General features: G+C 49.5%; 1 protein-coding gene across 1 annotated transcript in view; it reads right to left on the bottom strand.

Annotated features, from left to right (window-relative positions):
• Positions 1 to 22848, bottom strand: part of UNC5D (unc-5 netrin receptor D) — a 95724-nt gene that overhangs the window by 7619 nt on the left and 65257 nt on the right. Inside the window, exons 6-14 of the mRNA XM_051811960.1 lie at positions 21626 to 21793; positions 20996 to 21160; positions 12828 to 12932; positions 10379 to 10762; positions 8452 to 8536; positions 7613 to 7781; positions 5773 to 6000; positions 3436 to 3585; positions 870 to 1034 (exon numbers count right to left, since the gene is read on the bottom strand). Of these exons, the coding sequence (XP_051667920.1) occupies positions 870 to 1034; positions 3436 to 3585; positions 5773 to 6000; positions 7613 to 7781; positions 8452 to 8536; positions 10379 to 10762; positions 12828 to 12932; positions 20996 to 21160; positions 21626 to 21793 (1619 nt within the window). The remainder of the gene's footprint in view (positions 1 to 869; positions 1035 to 3435; positions 3586 to 5772; positions 6001 to 7612; positions 7782 to 8451; positions 8537 to 10378; positions 10763 to 12827; positions 12933 to 20995; positions 21161 to 21625; positions 21794 to 22848) is intronic.

Below are 22848 nucleotides of genomic sequence, written 5' to 3' on the forward strand. Positions count from 1 at the left end.
GCACATGGGAGATAAGCGACAGCGACCTGGGCAGCTCTGGGAATTGTAGCCCAGTGAGCAACTCCAGTGAGCAGTTGTTGGGTTTGTACTTATTCTGCAGTCAAATTATCCTCACTCTTCAATCACTGCTGGAGATAGGCATGAGAAAGCCCTCTGTACCAGCAAATTTGTTTGAAGACAGGACTTGACACGCTCTGGGGACTTGTGTAAGGATGGGACCCTTAAAAAAAAATCCAGAGAGCGGAAAAATCAAGGCAGCAGCAGCACTGCAGTGAGACACACAGAGAGCAACAGAAGATCTGTAGGAAATAACAGCAAAGAACCAGAAAAACACCTGGATTTTTGATACAGGATGATATTTGTGGTTCTCTTGTGCAGTTGCTGCATTCTCTGCAGAGAGCATTGAGCAGTGGGTGGACAGCTTTAACCCAGAACTACTAATCTGGATTAATCAACAAGGTTTTCACTGCTCTAGGACAGATCACAGCCTGCTTGACTATGGGTTTGACTTCTTTTACCAGTGAGCAAGGCCCCAGTGCCCAGGAGACACTGTGAGCACCCATTTTCAACTCCCAGGGCTCTGCAAACTCTGCCAAAACTTCTTGCAAGAAAACCACAACCACCAACCCGAACAGGAGCTGCTTTTAGTGCTGCAGAATCTCTGTGCTTAGATTTCTGCTGGAAATGGAACCTGTAAGGCTTTATAGACTACACAGAGAGGGGAAGGACAAAAATGGGGAGGGAACTGGCACAGGTTGCCCAGAGAAGCTGCGGACGCCCCAAGGCCAGGCTGGACGGGGCTTGGAGCCACCTGGGCTAGTAGGAGGTGACAGAGCAAGGGAACAAAGCCAGCTGAGAGCAGCCCTTACCTCGAGGATGGAGGTCTGGACGTGCAGGACCTGCTCGTGGCCCTTGAGCTGCCTGACACAGACCTTGCAGCTGAGCTGGGTGGTGCCGGGGCTGTAGCGCTCCAGGGAGAAGGCACAGAGCAGGGGCCGGGCACTGCCACGCCACACCCGCGAGAACGGCACCTCCTGCAGGGACAGGGACAGGGACAGGGCTCAGGGACACGGCACACAGAGCAGAGACAGCCAGGGCCCCTCCCTGCTGCTCTGCTGGACATCCCTTCCAGCCCCCAGCAGCACAAAGCCCACCCGCGACAGTTCCACTGATAAAACACCTTCCCTGAAGGCTGAGCTTTCATCCAGTGAAACAAATGATGGGAGACTCATCTAAAACTTGAAAATATTGCATTTCACCTCCTCCTTACCGAGATCAGAACCCTGACTCTTCTCTGTGTCTCCCTGCCGTTTCCCTGTACTGCAGAATCCAAAAAAAAGGAGCTTCCCATCAAGACCTGCCCTGGCTCTGTCAGCCTCCCCTTCTCCACCTGAACCACCCCAACTCTGCCTGTCTCCAGCCCCAGCTGGATCCTGGGCTGGGAGCAGTAGCAAGATACTGACAATGATAAAGAAAACATTTGCAAAACAAGTTACAAGTGGAGCAACCATAATTAGATTTTTTTTCAGGGTAATCATCTCTGCTTTCATCCCGAGTGGAAGAATCACTCAGCTGAAAAGAATCACACGAAACAATACAGAGGGACAATGTGTGGTGAAGGATGAGTGGTTCAAGTATTCCAGAAATGCTTTCAGTTTCATTCTGCCTTTATAATTAAGTTCCCAGCAGAGACAGGGAATGTAAATCATCTCCAGACAGAGCCCGGATCCTCCGAGGGACACGAGATGGGGGGAACACAGCTGCTTTCAGCCCCCAGAGCTGCCTGCCTGCTTTCTTAGCACACTGTTCCCTGCCCCTGCCTGCTCCAGCACCCACCCAGCTCCCAAGGGTTCCCCCAGCTCCCAAGGGTTCCCCCAGTTCCTTGGGAGTGGGGTGGGAAGGGAGCCAGGAGCTCGGCAGCTGCTCCTGCAGCAGGGCCAGGACAAACAAACAGTTTGGAGTCTGGAGGAATCCTGGCACCACCTGCCATCCACTGCTCTGCAGGCAGTTCTACAGCAGGATTTATTCATCCCCCCGAGCTGAGGGATCACTGACACACCTCCCTCCTCCTCCCACTGGGGTTGTGGCACGGGTGGAGCACAGTTCTGGCCCCTCTGCTCCTCACAGGCAGCACAGGCAGCTGCCTGCACAGGGTGGGACGTGGCAGAGAAGCCAGGGAGCTCTGCAAGGAGCTCCACGGGCACAAACAGAGCCTTTCATCTCTCAAGAGCCTGGAACCAAACCAGAGCTGTCACCAGACACCTCACTGAGGGGGAAACACAAAGCCAGTGCAGGTTCTGCAGTTCCTCTTGGAGACAATTATTGCATTCCTGAGCTGGCCAAGTCATGCCAACTACACTCAGTTATAGAATGGGAATATTCCTTTGGTTCAGTAAGAGCCCATTGTGGCAGCAGAGGTTTTGCACAGGCTTTTATTTAACCCCAAGTCCCTGCTCTGATCAGACTCTAAACAGCACTTTGAGGCTGAATTTCAGTCTGTCACACACATTTATTCTTCAGGCCTGGACAAGGATCAAGAGGCAATAAATTAATCAAAGTGTGGAGCTGTGTTCCATCCATGAGGCAGAACTCAATTTGTTGTATTTAGAGAAAAATCCCATGATTTTCACTGCTGGGGCACGTCCTACTCCTGGTGGGCATTTGCTGTGGTAGTGGAGCATCCTAATACTGAGTGGCTTGGCTTTTAAAATGCAGTTCAGTGAGTAGAATAAACAAAACACTTAAAAGCTGTTCTTCATAGGAAGCTGAAAATGATTCGGTTTCCCTCACTTTTTAAGCTGAAGCATAAATTATCCCTATATTCCTAATGAGGTAAGACTTCATCTGGCTGTGGATCTGTGTTTATAAGTTTCAGAGCCCATTACACTCATGTTTTGGAGAACATGGCAACACATTTAAAACAGTTTTTTTGCCAAAATACTGAATGATAGATAATTGTCTCTCTGCTTCTGGGAAAAGGGAGATTATATAGTCTAATTGAGTTCTGTATTTTAAGACCAGCCCACTCCATGTGCCAGCACATCACTTCTGATTCCCAGTAACCCACATCCTTAGAAATCCTTCCTTTGTTTTGATTTTCCCTTTCCGCTTTTCAACAGCCTCTTTAATTAATGGAGTGCAGAAAAAATAATTTGCAGCTCTTCAGTTCTAATTCTTGGTATCTGCACGCTGTGCTTTCAACTCATGATTAACATTTAAATGTCATTTGCAGCCACGTGTTCGCAGTTGTCTCACAACTGGAATAACAGGTATCAGAAACATCTTCAGGAGTGATAAGCTTTAACAAGAGTATTGGCCTTCTGACTCATTTTTGTTGCATGCCCAAGAGATTTAAACCAAAACAGAAGGTACCACTGCCTCATCTGGGTTCTGCTCGTCCCAGTGCAAACCTGAAGAGGTAAAATTGCCAAGTACCTGACACGCAGTAAATGGTTTAATTCTCCAAAGGAAGGGAGGGATATCAAGGACTGAGATCTGGAGGCTGCAGGTATTTCCTTTAAAATGCAGAAGTTTTGGTTCCTCCAGCAACTGTCCTCCTTGGAGCCTTTCATCTGAAACCACCTCCTGCAGGGGCAGAGGAGAGAATTGTGTCAGTACTAGGAAAAAACCCCAAATTCACCTGTCCAGAGGTGTCTGGGTCACCCACAGCACGCCAGGAGTGTTCCTCTCGTGGGCCAGGGGATGGGACTGGTGTTTATCCACCCCCATCCCAGTTCAGGGCACTCAAAGGCACAGGGACATCCCAAAGCAGTGCCTGCAGCTGGAGCCAAGAGCAGCTTGGCTGGGAAACCTCTCCCAGGGCTTTCAGAGCACTCAAACACACCAGGTCAAACAATTCAGCCTCAGTTCTCCTCTCTGGGGCCTCTTCAGAGTCACTGGACAAGACCCTGAGCAGTCTGAAGGGCAGACTTGGAGCAGGAGTTTGTATTACAGTCCTCCAGAGGTCTGTTCCCAGCTACATTTTTATGTTATTCTGTGAATTTAAAGCATAATAGTAAAAAAAAAAAAAAAAAAAAAAAAAATCACCCCTGCCTGTGCTTAAGCAATGTTTACTCCTGTGCTGAGACAGTAAAAACACCAGTGAGGAAGGAAAGGTTGCACAAGTCTTTTTAAAAATCAGCTGGCAAGCAGTCTCTCCAAATTACCTTCTTTTTATCCACATAAATTATATCAAATCAAATCCATCGAAGGGGTTCAGTGCTCGTCAGTACCAAAGGTATTGTCAGAAGGGCTCCTGGAATCATTGTGACCTTCTGAAAATTCAATGCCTGCTCGAGCTCTCTGCAACTGTACTAATGGATTCCTATTAGAGAGCAATTTTTACAGGAGTTCAGCTCCTTTTAACTCCTGATGGTCGGGTTTATACGAAGGAAAGAATTAAAAGGGAGGCTTAATTTTTGATTTCCAGCCGCGAGGGGAGTGGATTATTTCATGACTGCTTTCAGAACTCCTCGAAGGTGCTGGATTTCCTTTTTAGTGTGCTGTGGTTCTGTAAATCCTGCTCTGCCTTTGGTGATGCACGTGGGCCACAAACCCTCGGGTGCCCCCGAGGCTGCAGCAAATGACAAAACGCAAAGGGGTTGGGAGAGTTTCCCAAGTCAGAGCTGCCCAGGGGGCAAAGGCAGCTGCTGCAAAAGCAAGGTGGGTTTTCACAGGGGGGCAAAGGCAAAAATGAAGGAACTTGGTACCTCTTCCAGGACTGCACTGCAAAGGATTCACTGTCAGACAGAACTTGGTGACCCCAACTCCAGTTCCTCACCCAAAGCTCTCAGTTTCTCCATGTTCACACTAATATTTACATGCCTTTAAGGGCTGTATCATTCTGTAAATATACACAGCTGTCTCACTATCTACAAACACCCTGCTCTCGTTCCTCTGAAGGCAGAAAACTGGTAATTATTCCTCTAATAATTTTCTACAGACTCATCAGGAAGATACTGGTACCCACTAATTGTGTAAGTGTTATAAAGAGTATAATTACAAAGCCATTGTAAGACTTTAACAATCCTTCTGGTGGCTCTGCTTTTATTAGAAGCACACAGACACCAGTGAGAGCCGTGTTTCCACTCTGTGAGACAGGCAAGGGAAGGAAACATTCATGTCACAACTGTCTTCATTTCAGCTCCCTGAAGAAAACCATTTTGTTAAAGCTTCTGGGTTTACTAAGGCTGCAAAAGCCAGTGAATGTCACTGCTTTGTCCTGGAACACCATTAAAAAAAATCCTGCTCATTTCAATTGCCTCCTGGGGATCGGTCCTTTTTTTTTTTTCCTTTTTTTTTTTTTTAAAAAGGGAAAATGCACCAAAATTTAATTTTTGTTTAAGGAGATGGTGAGCCAACCTCTTTCTTCTTGCTCCAGTTGTAACTGGGAGAGGAGATCCTGAACTGCTGCCAGCTCAGGGGTGTGATAAAGACTCTCCATCAGCTGGGAATGACTTCCATTGTCTGGGGGGTGCAGACTGAGCTCCAGCTCAGCCCCCCAGCCCCAAAGTTGTGCTGGGTGAAGCAGAGCTGTGGGATTTTGGTTTTCTATCTGCCTGGTAAAGAATGACAAGCCAGTCTGGCTGCCCTGAAGCTCACACAGTGTAAATCCACACGTGCAGCAGCACTGCAGAGAAATCAAGGGACTCACTGCAAGTCACGCAGCAGCGGCTCAAAAAAAACCCAATATTGTCACTTTTGGTGGAGTTCTGGGCTGTTGGGACAGGACAAAAATAACCAACCCCCAGCGAGCAAAGCGAAGGCATTTACCTGGAATGCACAAGGGGTGTTATCCATGCAATAAACTCTCAGATTGTAATCCAGAGAATTGCAAGACAGGCAGCCAAAAACGGCGACTTTCAGCTGTCGAACGGCGCAGTCAGAGAGGGGTTCCCCAATTAGGGCATAAGTTCCAAAGCTGTTTAAGAGAATGTGACAGGCATAAGGATCCAACAGGCAGTAGCAAGAAGTAGTTTCCTCTTCCACAGACATCACTTCCTGAAAAAACGAAATTCGGGTTTAAAGAAAATAAAAAAAAAAAAAAAAAATGAAGTAAAACCAACAGGCCTCGACAATAGGAGTCATTGCATTGCTTATTTTTTATTCAACTGGAATACAAAGTGTTCCTGAGGACCAGGCTGCTCACTCAGGGAAGGGGAGATGGGGGACTACTTGTGTGAGTAAATATTCCCCATTTAGCCCTGAGTCAGCAGGAGGATTTATGGCCATGCATTGTGCAGGCCCCGATGTGTGCAGCATACAACAATAATGATGGTGTGTAAGCAATTTTAGCATCTTTTTTCAAGTGCTCTCGACTTCCCAGCTAATTCTTTTTTCCCCCCAATGTCAGGGTAAAAAAAATTACCTCGAGGATTAAAGTTCAATAAGCAAACCTTGAACAGTAGCTGGGACTTGACTGGCTTCCAGAACCCCCACTGCAGTCACGTTTTCCCTTCATCAAAAATCTCCCTGTCCCACTGAGCCTCTGAGGCTCAGCCCTGCTTTGCAGCCCCACCAGAGGAGGGACCTGCTGATTCCTCCCCAGTTCCAGGGGCTTTGGGACCCACACTGATGGAGCTCACTAAGGAAATCTAAAGCAGGAAAACCAACCCGACCTGGAAATGGTTTAAAGGGGAGCAACAAACCACGCAGTGGTTTAGAGGAGGCAAAGCACACAGAGGGGTTTGTGGGACCCAGGAATGGATTTTGTATCCATAAATGTTTTAACTGCTAATTTTTCCCCCCTCACAGTGCAATGAACCAACCAGTTCCAGCAGCAGCAGTGCAATAAATCCATTGCCTATGGATTTGTGTCTGGTTACTGGCTCTGCTGTGCCCTTTCCATCCTGTGTGGATTTGTGGAATGCTGAGTAACAGGTTGGGTCGTGTTTTACTTTAGGAGGGTTCTCAGTCTGTCTCCCCAAATGACACAGAAAGTTCAGGCCATCTGAGACTGCTGCCCCCAAACAGCTCCAGCCCAAGGTGGCCACTGGCATTAAAACTGCCAGTGGACAGACTGAAACCATCAAATCCTCCTGTTACAAACGCACAAAGCTTTAATCTCCTCAGCCAGGCAGGATTAAGAAGTGGATGTTCAACTAAAAAAGCACAATAGTTTAATGTGCACTAATCCTTCAGAGGCTCTGGGCACAGCTCAGTCACTGAAGGCTGTGCCCAGAGACATGAGATTTTTAAACTGGGAGGGTCCTTCTGTGCTAAAAAAAATAATTAAATTTTTAATAATTTTAAAAAATTATCTGCAAGCACTTCTATAACTTCTTCTGTGCCAGGATAAACTGTTGTGTGGACACAATGTTCTGTTCCGACACACTGAGCCTCTTTGGGAGCTGTGATCAAGCAAAACCACGTTTTTCCAAATAAATCTGAGAAAACTGAGCACTGTTTTCCAGCCATGGGGGTGGGTCACAGAGCTGCCCCTTTGCTGCAGTGCAAAAATGGGGTTTAATTGCTCCTCTCGGGGGGGTCTGTGCCTGTCCCTGCTGCCATCTCTGAGCTGTGCCTGTCACTGCTGCCATCTCTGAGCTGTGCCCGCACGGCCAGGGGGGCTCACTGGGGCTGGTACCACCCTGCCAGGGGGCTCTGGCCTTACCTCCCACTTCCCCTGCTGGGTCCTCCTCTTGAGGTGGATGTTCCAGTGCTGGGGGTCGGCGTGGGCGCAGTGGGGGATGGTCAGGGCGAAGGGGGTGCTGACGGTCACCTCCGAGGGCCCGCAGGTCACCTCCGGCCCCAGCAGCACGGCCGAGCCCTCGGGCTGCAGGCTGGGGGGAGAGGGGAGGCAGGGATGTCTGTCAGCACCAAGAATTCACTTCAACTGCAGATTTCCAACTGTTTCAGTCAAGGTCTCAGCCCCTCACTCATCTGTTAGAGCAGGGGATGAGCAGGGGAATTCCTGTGCTGGAACAAAACCATCAGAGCCCATCTAACTCCATCCCTTGGTCAGCTCAGGATTCTGGGATTCAAAGCACATTCCAATTTGTTTAACCCAGATCCAACACTGAACTTGCTGTGTGCAAGCAAGCCCTGCTTCCCTGCACCAGCTGGTCCCACCACGCTCTGCCTTCCAACGCTGCCATCCACAATATTTTCACAGTAACGAAGATAAAACAAATTATGGCTTAAGAAAGGCAGGCTCATAAATTTTTCCAGATTGAGTGTGATCTCCCTGGTTTGAAAGCCCATTTATATTCTGCAGAATGAGCAGGCTCAGTAACTCACAGGGGCACCAGGGACGGGCCTTTGCTCAAATCCAGAACTCTGCAGAGTGGATCCGTGCACGGGGCTCCAGGACTGCCAGGGGAGAGCCCACCAGCACAGGTCCAGGGATTCAGCCCATGTGAATTCATCCCATCTGAATTCATCCCCCATGCCTGGCTGCATTACCTGCTGGCTGAGTTATGGAGATGAAGCATCTGACAAGAATCTCCTCACCTGGACTCCTTCTGAGTGATGGCAAGGTAGATTTCCCAAGAACTCTCTTCAGGAATAGCTCCATGTGGGATCAACAGACTGACTCCTACAAAAAAGCAAAGGCAGAACTTCCCTTTGGGAACGGCACAGGATGCAAAGAACACTCCCCACACCCCCTGGGCCCTGATGGACACCTACAGAGGTGCCCAGCACAGGAATGTTCCTCCAAAACTGAGCTTCTGACTGCACTGTCATCAGATGAAAGGAAAATACATTACTAAAGGAAATAAAGACATTATTTTTCCATTAAAGGAAAACACATCTTTTTTCCCCAAAAGCCTCTCGAAAGCTCTTTGTCCCTTTCCAAATCTGAAATCAAAGCTGATAATTCCAGGATCATGAGGAATCACCTTTTTGTTCCTACACATGGTAACTCATGAATCCAAGTGATCCCATCGTCCTTTTTCTCCACCAGGATAAAATCAGAAGTTAACAAGAAAGCTTTCCACTGAAATCAAACTGCTGGGTCACACCCTCAGGAGAGGAAGGATGTATTTGACTTGGCATGTCACACAGTTCAGAACCTCAGCAAAGCAGTGACCTGATCACACCACAATTCACAACTGGCCAGCAAGGATGGGCTTACATAAAGGCAGAATTACATAAACTGCAGGTGGACCAAATACATATTTAAATAATCTAATTGATGGGACTACCATTATATAAAGTAGCTAAATATACAGTGTGAGGGAATTCTTAATTTATGCCTTAACTGACTTAGTGCCTCTGCCTCTGTAACATTCATTCCCGAGCATGAAAACAATCTGGGAAGAAATTAAAACTCTCCATGTGTTGTGCATGATTGTGCACTAGTGGTGCATCCCTCACCTGTACATTGTTATCAATCTTCTCTAAACTCAAACCACATTTTTTATGGTAAGCTTTGAAGTGCCCATTTGATGAAACATGAAGGATAAAGCTCTGAATCATTCAGTTCGACCAGAGAGCAAGAGAAAGGCCTGGACACACCAGGGAAATGAGAACAGCTGAATTTAGAGTGAGTGAAGTTCACCAGAGTTTCAAAGATGGTGACAGCTCTGAGCTGCCAGGGGGGTATCTGGCTTTTTCTGCTCCCTTTGCCTTTTTGGAAAAGGAAATTTCTCCAGCAAGGTGCAAACACAGCCACGTGGTCCAGCAGGGCTGGGGGCTGAACACCCTCTCCTCCAGTCCAACCTGCTGCTGGGTGTGCTCAGCTGCTTCAACAAACAGCTCTGGCCATCTAAAACACATCTCACACAACTCTGGAGCCACAAAACAAACTCCACTCCTCAAACAATGTGAACTGAGCACCCCAGAGCCCAGCCCAGCCCTGAGGTGCCGCTGACTTTGAAGTGCCCCACTCTGGGAACCTGCCCAGCTTTGATGCTGAGAGAAGAGCAGAGCAGGAAGGCAGCAGGGGCTGATCCCAAAATCCCCCCCAGGGGCTGCTCTCCAGGGCTGGCTGCTCCTCCTGTGCTGCTGACCCCGGGCTCAGCACCAGCCTGGCACTGGGAGCTGGAGAGGCTGCTTGGGATGTGAGCCCATCAGATGAGATGCTGATCCAACACCGACCCCCTTCCCGGGGAGCCCTTCCTTTGGATCAGCATCCAAGCAAGCAGCAGCTTTGATTAATGTGACTTTCATGCTGAAGACTTCAAGAGAGGCAGTAATTTAAAACAGTTCAAATAGGCATAATGCCTCCTTCCTCCTCATCCCAGGCTTTCTTCTGATCACTCATCTCCTGTGTGGGCAACATGCCCTACTTCCCAAAATCTGCATTAAAGGGAGCCCCCGCTTCTTCTTTCCTCACCTTTTTTTTTTAAAAAAACTTAGTTATAAAACACTACACCAGGCAGGCTCATCTGAAACAATTCTTTTAGGTGCTTTGAAGGAGGGAGGATCCACCCACCTGTGTTTGGGACCACCAGGCGGCCCCCCAGGTGGCCGAAAAGGGCCGTGGTCCTGAGCTCGCTGGCGGTGGAGATGGAGGCCAGGTTCTGGATGTACACGGCCTTGCTCCTGCCCTGCACGGTCCCAAAGGCTCGGTGGGGGACGTTGCCGTGGGGGAAGGTGCCGGGATGAGCCTTGCCGTGGAATTCCGCCCGCTCCGTCACGCCCAGGGACACCATGAAGGAGCTCTGCACCTTGACCTTGATGTCGGACAGGGGGTTGAACAGGGACGATTCCGTCATGAGCTCCTTGTCCAGGGGGTCCTGCAGGCAGATGGGGCCGCTGTAGGTCCTGCTCACCGTCAGGTCGGGCTGCATGGAGGAGTTCAGGAGCAGGGAGTTACCTGTGGGAGGAGCAGGGAGCTGTGACTGCTCGGGAACGTCCCCTCGGGAGCCCCTTCCTGACCCTTCCCCGCTCAGTGACCTGCTCCTCCTTCCTCACACCCTCTGAGCTCCAAAGCACATCAGGCAACGCTGAAGAGCAAAACCCCATCAGGCACCAGCTCCAACATCGCTGAAGAACAAAACCCCATCAGGCACCAGCTCCAACATCGCTGTTTCCCACACTCCAGGCAGCTCCAGAGTGCAGGAACCCAAGAAGGAGCTTCCTTTTGTCTTGGATTCGAGTTTGTGTGTTTGCCTTTTTCCTTTCTTGGTTTTTCTGTTTTTTTTTTTTCTCCCCCTTACATCAAACCCCCCTGGGTGAAAGCAGAGCTTCCTGCAGACCTCTTCTGTGAGCTCACACCAAATGATAACTCCCTGCCTGAGGGGAACCAGGCTGAAAAGAAAGTGGGACAAGAGTAATAGGGGGAAAAATACCACAGTTATTCATTTAAGGGCCTTTAAGCTCACAAAACACTCTGGAAAAAAAAAAAAAAAGAGAAGGAATGGATGGATTTAGGGCCTGAATCCTTTTTTTTTTGGTTTTTTTTTTTTGTTTTGTGGCAGGATTTTTTTGTTCAGTCGATTGCTTAGTTTTTGTAAATCCAAGTTTTCCAAAGTAATTATTTTTCCAGAAATTATCTATACTGTATCCTTGAAAACCTGATCCCTTTAAAGGACTGCAGGATGGTTTGCCAACATTATAAACACATTTCTCCAAAGAATAAAGTTTGGATCAGACTAATCTGTTGTCCATTGGTCAGGACTGGGTTCTCTTTTCTCAGCAAACTGAACAGAGAACTGGCCTTTTTTTTCTGCTGAATAGTTTACAAATACTCTCATTTAAAAGCCCCACAGACAGAGAACCCAAAGTTACTGAAACTGAACTAATAAGTTAAGGAATTGGTGTGCTCAGGTATTTTCAGAGCATCTAGAACTAATGGCTTTAAACATTGGGTCAAATGAACAATCCTCCAGACTCAAAACAAGATTTAAACTGAACCACAAAGGAAAAATGCCCGTGTGAGAGTCACTGAGAACTGCACAGCTCTAATTAAAGGCTTGGGTTTAGCAATAAATGACTGAACCTCCTTCAAACATCCTTGTCTACCCAGCCCTTTTCCCAGTTCCCTGCTCGGTGAGGGATGTCTCCCACCACAGAAAGAAACTGTAAAAACAACAACATTAAAAAAAAGGAAAAAAAAGGCCCCAAACAAACTCTGCACCATATTTCCCTTTTCTGCAGAGGGAACAGAGACATGGGGCTGCTTTCACACCCCACCAACACACCACCCACTGCAGGCAGCCCGGGCTGGGGAGAATGGCAGAACAGAACCAGGAAACATTCTGTTTTCATCACTGTTCCTGTCCCTCCCCACCTGTCTGTCCAAAGGAAATAACATTCCAGAAAACACCAGAGCTGCTTTCACTCAATGTTCTGTCCACGTTTCATGGCACTAGTGGGGTTTTTGGGGCTTCAGGGGGTTTTTACACCCATTTATTTCCCACAGACCTCAGTGCTACAACCTGCAAGTTGGGGTTCTGAAATTATCAGTAACTAACTAGCTCTCAAACTAACTAGTTCTCAAATTATCAGTAACTAACTAACCACTCTTACTGGAGTAAAGGATAAGTACCTGAATAGGAAGGAACCACAGGCAGTGCTGCCTGGGTTTGCTTTGACTTGGTTCAATCTGGGCTTTTCCTAAGTCAGTGTAAAAGCTGGGAACAGGGTTTCCAGAGCCTGTGGAGCGTGGTCAGGAAGGATTCTGTGTTTGCCCAAGCTGCCAGGGCAGGGCAGTGGCAAAGGCAGCTCCCACCAGCAGGTCCTGTCCCTGCAGGACACCCTCCCCAGCCTCTCTGAGTATGTGTGTGCAGCGGGGGCTCTGGGGGGAAGGAGAACACGAAACCACGGCACTCACCTCCTCTGACTGCCTTCAAATGGAATGCCTGGGGGCCTCCCGGGAGCGCAGAGGGATCAATGAAGGAATCAATGAAGGAATCAATGCCATCCCCCCCAGTACTCACTCTGACTGCGCCTGTAGAGCGTCACAGCCACCACCAGCACGGCCACGGCCAGCACTGCCGCCCCCAGCCCCGAGTACAGCGCGATGTCACTGGCAGTCTCCAGATCTGGGGGGAGAACAAGAGGGCACAGGGTCAGGAATGTCGGCTGGAAGGAGCAGGGGGGGCTCTGGGCAGCCCCAGAGGAGCGGGAGATGCCGGCACGGAGCAGGTCCTGGGAGCAGAGAGAGCGCTGGGAGCGACCACCCGGGAGCAGGAGCAGGTTCCTGAGGGGTCACTGCACACAGCAGGGATTCCTCTGGTTCAGGGGGGCCCCCGTGGCCCCCGCAGGTTTTCCAACAGGAGAGCTGGGCTGTGAGAGCAGCAGAGCTCGTCCCTCTGAGCTCCTGGCTGAGCTGGGCCATCGATTCCCACTCCAGTCCCCCGGAGAGCACTGAGTGTGGAACTCCAGCCTCAAAGGGAGCACGAGGAGCTGCAGCCAGGAGGGCTCAGCAGGACTTTCATCTCCTGCTGGCTCTTCCAGGGACGTGCAAGTTCTAGGTTTGGATTCTGGAGCTCACCCAGGAGGTCACGGATCCTCTGAAGAACCCGAGTGCGGATTTCCCTCTCCTCCTCCCTGCTGTGTGAGCTTTAGGAAGGAACACTCCATCCTGTCCCAGCCCAGAGCGGGGCTGGGGAGACCCCCCAAACATCCCTGGGAGCCCCTTCAGCCTCTAAAATCAGGCTGGAAACTGAACCTTCCCTGTGGCTGTGCCCACACACGAACCCACAACCAAGTTTTCCACGACTCCAAACTTTGACAGCGGAGAAAAAGAATCCCTTGCTCTGCCAGAACGGATCCAAATGAAGACTGCAATATTCCATAATTGAAATATCCAGCCCTGCTGTTCTAGGTCTGCTGGGATTTGGGACAGCGTAGCATGAAATTCAATTACTTGGCAAGTGCCCTTAGCGGGTCCTTGGACGGTTCCCTCAATGCCAGCTCCAGTTTGGGGGCAGAGAGCCACGAGTTCACCCTGGGCATCAGCTGCTCCCTGCTGGGGGGGCTCCTCCTGGCACAGGAGAGGCCCCGGGAACACAAACTGCATTTATTTACAACAAGTGACAGTGACAAAAAAAATAAACTGGGGAATCCAGACTGCTCAGAACCCGTACACGAACTGCACGGCACAGAAATAGGGTGGAAAGTCAAAAATCAGCGTTTAATAAATAGCCAATTACTGAAATTACTTAATTACTGTTTGGGAGGAGGCTTGCCTTGCACTTTCCTGCGGAAAGTCAGATAACTCTGTTTTAGCTGAGCTTTTTAAAGTGATCCCGGAACTTCAGAAGGGTCGGGATGAAAGAAATGAAAGAAATGAAAGAAATGAGCACCTCCAGCAGCATTTCCTCGGCTTGGCACCTCCCTGGGATGCAAAACAAGCGTCAGACAAGCGACAACAGCCCGAGCTGAACGTCCTGGGGAGGGGCTGAGCACAGGCTGTTCCTCACCCGAGGCAGCAGAGGAAACCCAGCACCCCCTTCAACCCAAAACAAATGTCTTGGAATCAAGTTTTATGAGAACCATTATTTAGCCAAGAAAATTCTGCTGCATTTCCAAATAACCTCAGACTGAAAAGGGTCCTGCTTTTAACACGTTCACAACTTGCTGAAAAGGGAAAAAACAAAAAAAAATTAATTGTGAAATTTGCGTGCAAATATCAGCTTTGAGAAGAAATCCACCTTCTGTGGCAGGTCAGGATGGGAAACCACATTAATAAACTTATAAATAGCTCTGATCCCACTTCTCAGAACAATTCAACTGCCACACTGTTCTACTGAACCAATTACTAAAGATAAAGGTTTTTTTCTGAAGTATTTTTTTTCATGAGACCCCCTCCCCCCCCTTGAAAAATGTTGTCAAGAGAATTTTAAGCATTTTTGGTGCATCTGAGAATTGCAGAGAGTCAGCTGGGAGCTGACAGTGTAAAATGAGACTGAGGATGGAGACGGGAGACAGGACAAGGAAACACAAACCCAGAGGGTCACACCAAGACAACCCAAACCCCAGTCCAAAGCCTCAATCCCACACTGGTTTTACTCTCCAGGATCAGGAGCAGAAAGGGAAGCACAGACACTGATTACACTTCTATTTCTTCCAGTTTACTATTCCCAAGTTGCTCTGTTGTTACAGGGAATTAATTATGAGACTCTCTTGCTGACATAATTTTGGCAGGTAATGAGTGCAACGAAGGAGGCAATGGAAGGGATGTGATGGATGCCCAGGGGGAGGAGAAACCCAACAGCAAGTGGGTTCTTTGCAGAGTGAGCTGTGGTTACTGCACCACAAAGCATCTTTGGGGCTTCCATTTTGAGCATTACTTCAAAGCAGCAAAGGGCTGAAAATCTGAATTACCTTTTCTACCTCTACTTTTATTACTTTGTACCTGCTTAAAGAGCAGAGAGAGAACACAGAACTCAAAACAACCAGAACAAGCAAAATTGTTCTGAGAAGTTTCTTTTCAGTGAATACTTTTGGGTATCCCCAGAACTTGACTTTGACACTGTTCTATAAACTCTGTGATTAAAGCCTCTTACACTTATTCTTTCTGAGTTTCCTTTTCTTTGGGACAATGACCGTGGTTTTGTTCCAGGGAACACCTGGAAGGGTCACTCAGGTGCTCCCAAAACTGTTCCCCTGCAAGGGGAAAAACCCACCACAAAGCCCAAGCAACACACAGAGCCCAGAGGCCAAGGACCTCCTTTTCAGGGTTTAGCAGATTTTCAAACAGCTTTTTGTTAAAAGAGCAAAACAAGAGGGACGTGGCATTCCTTGAATTATTCCCATGGAACAGAGCTCCATGAGAAGGAAGACTTCCCTCTTGATTTAGGATGTCAGTATTTCTTTAGAAACAACTGCTGGCTTTTTAAGGTAATTTTAATCTCTTCATCTTTCTCTCTTTCCTTACAGAGAATTCCTCTCGTGGAAGACTAGAAATTAAGGAAAAAAAGGACAGCGTGGGAAATTTGGGGAGGGGGGGAAGTTTCTGCTTTTATGTTTTCCCAGAAGGGAACAAAGTGAAAAACAAACAAACTAGGAAAGAAAACATTTATAGCCAACCAATTACTATTTAATGAGCTGCATCCTCCCAGCCCGGAGCCAGGAGGGACTCTGGCAAAGCACCACGATTTTTATCCATTTGGGTTCCAGGATCCATGTTTGTGGTAATTGCAGCCTATTTTTCACTCCACCTCCTGACACTGTTACACAACATTTATTGAAAGCACATTTGATGGTAATGAAGTTTCTATTAACTATGATTAAGTTTCATAAAGCACCTGAAGATAATTTAAGATGTGCAGGAGCAGAAAATGAAACATTTGGTTTAGTACATTAGGAACAGTAATTGATTAAATTATCTCATTTGCAAGGAGTGCTTTCCAGGAGCTGTGCAGGGCACACCCTTCCCCCTCCAGCAGCAGGGTTTGGGAGCAGATCTGAGAGGTTCTTGCAGCCCCAGCCCTGGCCATGCTCCCTGCTCTCCATCCCTCCCTCCCAGCCCAGCCTGGGCTCCCTTCCCTCCTGGAGCACCAGGAGCAAAAGTCAGAGACTCGTGTGAGAGGTTATTGAGGAGAACAGGTTGTTTCTCAATTATCTTCATAATTGGCTTTGATTTTGCATCACTGATGAGTCATGGAGGCCTGGACCAAGGCCCTGTTCTGCTGAGCAGCAACGAGCTGTGTTTTATGTCTCCAGCCCACAGCTACAACACAGCCCTTGCATTCCCCAGGTGTCTCCTGGGCTAAAATCAATTCCATTAAAGCTGCTTTGGGGATAAATCAGAAAATCAAGTGATTTCACTGGCATTCTTTCCAGATGCTTTATGAAAGGGGAGGTGCACAGCTGAACACAAGCTGTGGCACAGCCTGGCCACAGGGACCAGCAGGGGAGGACTCGAGGAGACACAGACAGGCCAAACCCAAAAATGCTGAGGCAGCCAAGGCAACCCCAGCACGGCTCTGAGCTCCCTAACTTCCACTTTGGGTACCCTTACAAATGATTAAGAGCCAGGAATGCAAAACTCATGGAATCCCAGAACCACTAAGGTTGGAAAAGCCCCCTAAGACCACCAAGTCCAACCATCAACCAGCACCACGGTCACCACCGAGCCACGTCCCCAAGTGCCACATCCACGTGGGTCTGGGGACTCCACCACCTCCCTGGGCAGCCCCTTCCAGAGTCTGACCACCCCTTCCATGAAGGGCTTTCCCTAATGCCCAACCTGAACCTCCCCTGGTGCAGCCTGAGACTGTTCCCTCTCATCCCATCCCCTGTTCCCGGGGGCAGAGCACAAACCCCCAGCTGGGGCTGCAGGGATGGGGGGCAGGACAGGGACCCCCAGAAAGGGTGACCAGACATTCTGGACACGGGAACCCCCTCAGAAAGGGTGACCAGACATTCTGGACACGGGAACCCCCTCAGCAGGTGAGACAGGAAGGCTGGAGGGAGCTGAGCAAGGTCAGAGCCAGGAGTGGAACAGGATCTGGAGCAAGAAAACCAAACTCCTCTATTAATTCCTTTTTTTCTAAGCAGAAGGGCTCAGGAGATCCATCCCAGGACAAGCATTCCTGCAGGCAGGGCTCCCAGTCAGACACAAATTGCTAAGGAGTGATCACCTCTCTGGTTTTAGACCAAAGCCTATGATCACAGAGGTGCTCAGAAGACGCTTTCAGCAGATGCTAAAGCCTTTTATAAAACCTTCCGTGGCACTTAGATCCTAAACAAATAAACCAAATGGCAGAGAAGATGAGAAAAATCATATTTACAAGAGAAAAAAAAACAACTTACTTTGGGATTTTATTTCATGAAGAGGTTTTTTATCTGAGAGAGAGAGAAAGAGAGAGAGAGAGAGAGAGAGAGAGAGAGAAAGTTGCACTTAATAAATTTATATGGAGCATATCTATTTCCTATATTGCTTCTGTCTCACTCTATAAATGAAACATTTTCTCCTCGTTTGCTGACAATATGAATATTTTATGTTGTCCATATTTTTCTCTTCATCTTATTTTTTTCTAAATCCCTTTCAGGATGTTTCTTTGCAGTAATTTCTCACTTGGTTAATTCGAGTATTTGAATTAGCTCTATTGGCTGCTGTTATTTATTTACATCTCAGCAAGAAGGAAGTTCAATACTTTGCAGTGGATCACTTGGCAAAGAGTCAGTTCAGAATTAATGACTTCTGTGTGTTTGATATATGGGAAGGTGAGTGATGGATACTTAAAAGTAACTCGTAAAATACAAAAATGTAAAGTATATCCATATTTATGCACCTAAACACACCCCAATAATCACATCTATATGTGCATATAAGAACATACAGAACCAATGTACCACCATACATATGCAAATATGGGATAAAATTGCCTTTATCAGGATTGCAGCTCTCAAAAATGAGGCTTCTCTGTCTCCCTTGTCATAATTACAGTTACCATTTATAACCTAAAGCCTGACAAAGGAACCCAGGGCTGGTTGGAAAACGGGAAGTGAATTTCTCTGGGATTTCTGCTGCATCAGTACCACACGTTTGGGGTCGGGCTGTTTATGGCCCAAGTGTTTGTTTGTGTTCTGGGCGCTGGGAAAAGAAATCAATAGGTTGGGAAGGTCGGGGGAAAAAACAACTTTAAAGTGAACAGATAAAAGTAAAACAAAAAAAAAAAAAAAACAAACAACACCCCTCTCTTTTATTAGGCAAAGAAAAAGCTTTCACCTCTGCAAGAGAGAATTCCACCATGGAGAAGGAAACTACTGGGAATACTGGGAGGGAATAAACACTGGAAGAACAAATGTGCAGGAAACCAGTGAGTTATTGGGGCTGTGTGGAGCCAAAGCCACCTTTGCACGAGTCAGTCCCCATTTCCCTCCCAGCCTGGCAGCCCTGGCAATCTTTGCTAGGGATCAATCCCCAGAAAATTCTTCCTTTGCATCCAAGTTTGTATCTATCCAGCTATCTAACAAGTGGGAGAAGAAATTCCCTGGAAGAAAAGCACTTCCAGCTGCTCCTCAGCCCAGGGCTGGACCCTTGGGATCCATCCAGAGCATCAAGGAGCAAAGGGAGCACAGGGATGTTCCAAATCCTCCTGTCAGGGATCACAGAACCCAAGGGCTGCCCCTGCTTTATCCCCATTTCCTCGACTCTAACATCCATCCCAAGGATCAGGGTTTCCTCTGCCAGCTCAGGGTCCCCCCGATGCTTCCCTGGCACCCTCCACTCTCATCCTCACTTTTTCCTTTCAGTTCTTATTCCTTAACCAAAGGAAGGTCTTGTTTCTATTTCTGCCTCACGAAAGGAACAAAGTTAACAAGTTGTGCCTGATAAATAACCTCCAAGAGATTAGTTTTCTGCAGCACAGAGCTGCATTTCCTCCACGATTCCCCACGGGAGGAGAGGCAGAGCAGGAAAGGCACATATTGGAAGATGAGCAGGGGGAAAAAAAGATTTTTAAAAAATAGGGTAATTGCATCAATTCCTATTAGCTGAGAAAGCAATTACAGTCCTAAAAATAATCTGACACAAGTATACCCCTGCAGCTCGACCCATAAAGGAGAAACTCGGTGGGGGAAGAACCAGGAGACACTGAACACTCCAGTCCAGCTGAATCCATATGGAAACACAGCCTTTGGAGCAGGGATGGATCTGTTGGAACAACCTGGGCTGGTGGAAGGTGTCCCTGCCCGTGGCAGGAGGTGGAACAAGATGAGCTTTAAGGTCCCTTCCATCCCAAACCATTCCATGATTTTATGATTCCACAGGACACTCCCTGGCACTGCCTGGCCCAGGCAGAGGAGGGGATGAGATGTTTGAAACCCAGAGAGCTCAGAGGGCAGAGCTGCCCCAGCTCCCCTGGGTACCCAGGCAAAGGCACAGGGATGGATGGATGCACTGACACGTACAGAGTTCCCCCCTGGGAATTTTACAAGGCAGCTTTTATCTTTCCTACCATGAAAACCAGCCTTGCTTTAGGGAACACAGACACCAGATGATTAAAAAAAAAAAAAAATAAAAATAAAAAAAATAAAATAACGTTGCCCTGGTGCCACATCTGTGAACAGAACCCCAAACACACAGACCCTCTCCCTCTCATTTCGTTTGACCAGCCTGTGGATTCTTTGATTATATAATGAAGCTTCAGAGGGCTTTATCCCAGAACAGCTCCTAGGAATGCACAGCTGGAATTAGCAGTAAATATCACAGTGGTCTTGAGAAACAAGCAACAAGCTCAGCACCATCCTGCGACCCCTGAGAAGGGCCAGACTGACCCTCAAGTGATCACAGAGTGAAAGGAGAGACAGACAGCAGGAGTGCTGGGTACTCCCTCCCACCAAAACCCAACCAGATCTTATCTAAGGTCTCAGGTGGAAGTATCTCTGAAGCCTGAATAAATACACAGGATGCTCTCTGCCATCAGGAAAATATTCAAATCTCAGGGCAAAAAAGAAAGTTCGGGGCAACGTAAGACCACAGAAACAAAGACAGGGGACTAGTTAAATATAAAATCAAGCAAAAGCAGACCTATTCCTGTTCACATCTTTCAGCCCTGGCACTCCTGAGTGCTCCCACGGCTGCCATTCCCCCTGGCGAGGTGACAGTCCCTCCACAGGGACAGGGAGCAGGCTCAGGGCTGGCATGAAGGTGCCAATTCCTCCCTGCACAGCCCTGCCACAGCTGCAGGGCTCCTTTCCTGGCTCCCACTTGTTTGTTGACAGTAACAGCTACCAAGTGCCAGATGCTTTCCAGACATTCGTGAAGGGCAAATCCTTTCCCCGGGAGCTGCAGGTTTGCCTGTATTTAACTCCTGCTTTCAAGGCAACGAATGGAGTAAACTGTGACCTCGAGCAGCTCCGGCACCAGGAGCTCCCTGTCGGTGCCCTGCCCGTCCACTGGCATGGAAAGGCAGGAGCCTGAGGGGCACATCCCGTGGGCCAGGTTGTGGTGGCCACAGCTGCACACTGCAAACCCCCTGTGCTTGAATTTTTAGAGTCCTCTGACCGTCCCTGGGCAGAGCGTGTGCCGGGCAAACCCGGCGGCTCCGGAGCCACCGCGGATCCCCCCGGAACCCCCTCCCTCGTCACAGCAGGTGCCACATTCCCATCCCAGCCCCTCCCGGGCCACCCCAGCTCGGTGCCAGCTCACCTTGGATGCAGAGCCCCTCGGTGCAGTTCTCTGACTCCTGGCCCAGCCCCTCGCAGAACTTGCCCCCGTTGCGGGGCGGGGGAGCGATGCACTCGCGGACCCTCAGGTGCTCGCACTCGGGGCTGCACACAGACCACTCGCTCCACACCTCCCAGCTGCCATCCACTGCCAGGGGGGGAAAGGAAAACCAGCGTCAGCACCAGCACTGCCGTGGTTCCAGGTCCCACAGGAACGCTTGTTCCACAGCTCTCCCCCATAACCCCGCATTAAACACCTGAAAGCAAATTCCTCCCAGCTAGAGAACACTTTTAAGTAAAGTTATTATCTTAGGGTTTTGTGCTTGTCTTCCTGCTGTTACCAAAATCAGCTCCCCCTTTCCCACTCCCCCAGCAGCCCCCCAGTCACAGGATTTCTCACTCTGAGCAGTTGCTGGTTCGTTGTTGAGTGTCCTGTCAGTGCAAATCACAGCGTGGATGAGGAGCCATGAGGAGTGCCTGTCACTGCTGCCACAGCGGGCTCTGAGCTCCAGCCTGAGCAGGGCTGCATTTCCCCCTTCCTTCTCTCAAAGCCCAGCTCTGCCCAGCACCAAAAACCATCCCGGCCAATGTGACACCCTCAGTGGGGACTCACCGGGGCAGAGGGAGGTGCAGGTGATCTTCTGCACGGACATGCCCTCGCAGAAGGCCCCCCCGTTGAGGGGGGCAGGGTTGGTGCAGGTCCGGGAGCGTTTCTGCCAGCCCCGACCGCAGCGGGCGTTGCAGTTGGACCACTCTGTCCACGACGACCACCCCCCGTTCACTGCAAAACAAACCCACAGAACGGGGCTCAGGCCGTGCCAGGGGGGGCAGGAGACACCCAGCAACAAATCCCACCGGGGGGGACTCCTCCTGATGGCCCCGGGATTCGGGGTGTTAAATCCCACTGGGGGGGACTCCTCCTGACGGCCCTGGGATTCGGGGTGTTAAATCCCACTGGGGGGGACTCCTCCTGACGGCCCCGGGATTCAGGGTGTTAAATCCCACTGGGGGGGACTCCTCCTGACGGCCCTGGGATTCAGGGTGTTAAATCCCACTGGGGGGGACTCCTCCTGACGGCCCCAGGATTCGGGGTGTTAAATCCCACTGGGGGGGACTCCTCCTGACAGCCCCGGGATTCGGGGTGTTAAATCCCACCACAGGGGAACTCCTCCTGATGGCCCTGGGATTTGGGGTGTTAAATCCCACACAGGGGACTCCTCCTGATGGCCCCGGGATTCGGGGTGTTAAATCCCACTGGGGGGGACTCCTCCTGACGGCCCCAGGATTCGGGGTGTTAAATCCCACTGGGGGGGACTCCTCCTGACAGCCCCGGGATTCGGGGTGTTAAATCCCACCACAGGAACTCCTCCTGACAGCCCCGGGATTCGGGGTGTTAAATCCCACACAGGGGACTCCTCCTGACGGCCCTGGGATTCAGGGTGTTAAATCCCACCACAGGAACTCCTCCTGACAGCCCTGGGATTCAGGGTGTTAAATCCCACTGGGGGGGACTCCTCCTGACAGCCCCGGGATTCAGGGTGTTAAATCCCACCACAGGAACTCCTCCTGACGGCCCTGGGATTCGGGGTGTTAAATCCCACTGGGGGGGACTCCTCCTGACAGCCCTGGGATTCGGGGTGTTAAATCCCACTGGGGGGGACTCCTCCTGACAGCCCTGGGATTCGGGGTGTTAAATCCCACTGGGGGGGACTCCTCCTGACGGCCCCGGGATTCGGGGTGTTAAATCCCACCACAGGAACTCCTCCTGACAGCCCCGGGATTCGGGGTGTTAAATCCCACCACAGGAACTCCTCCTGACGGCCCCGGGATTCGGGG

This window comes from Manacus candei, unplaced genomic scaffold, assembly GCF_025592945.1.
Source record: "Manacus candei isolate 608988 ecotype Guabito, Panama unplaced genomic scaffold, ASM2559294v1 h1tg000084l, whole genome shotgun sequence".
Lineage (NCBI taxonomy): Eukaryota > Metazoa > Chordata > Aves > Passeriformes > Pipridae > Manacus > Manacus candei.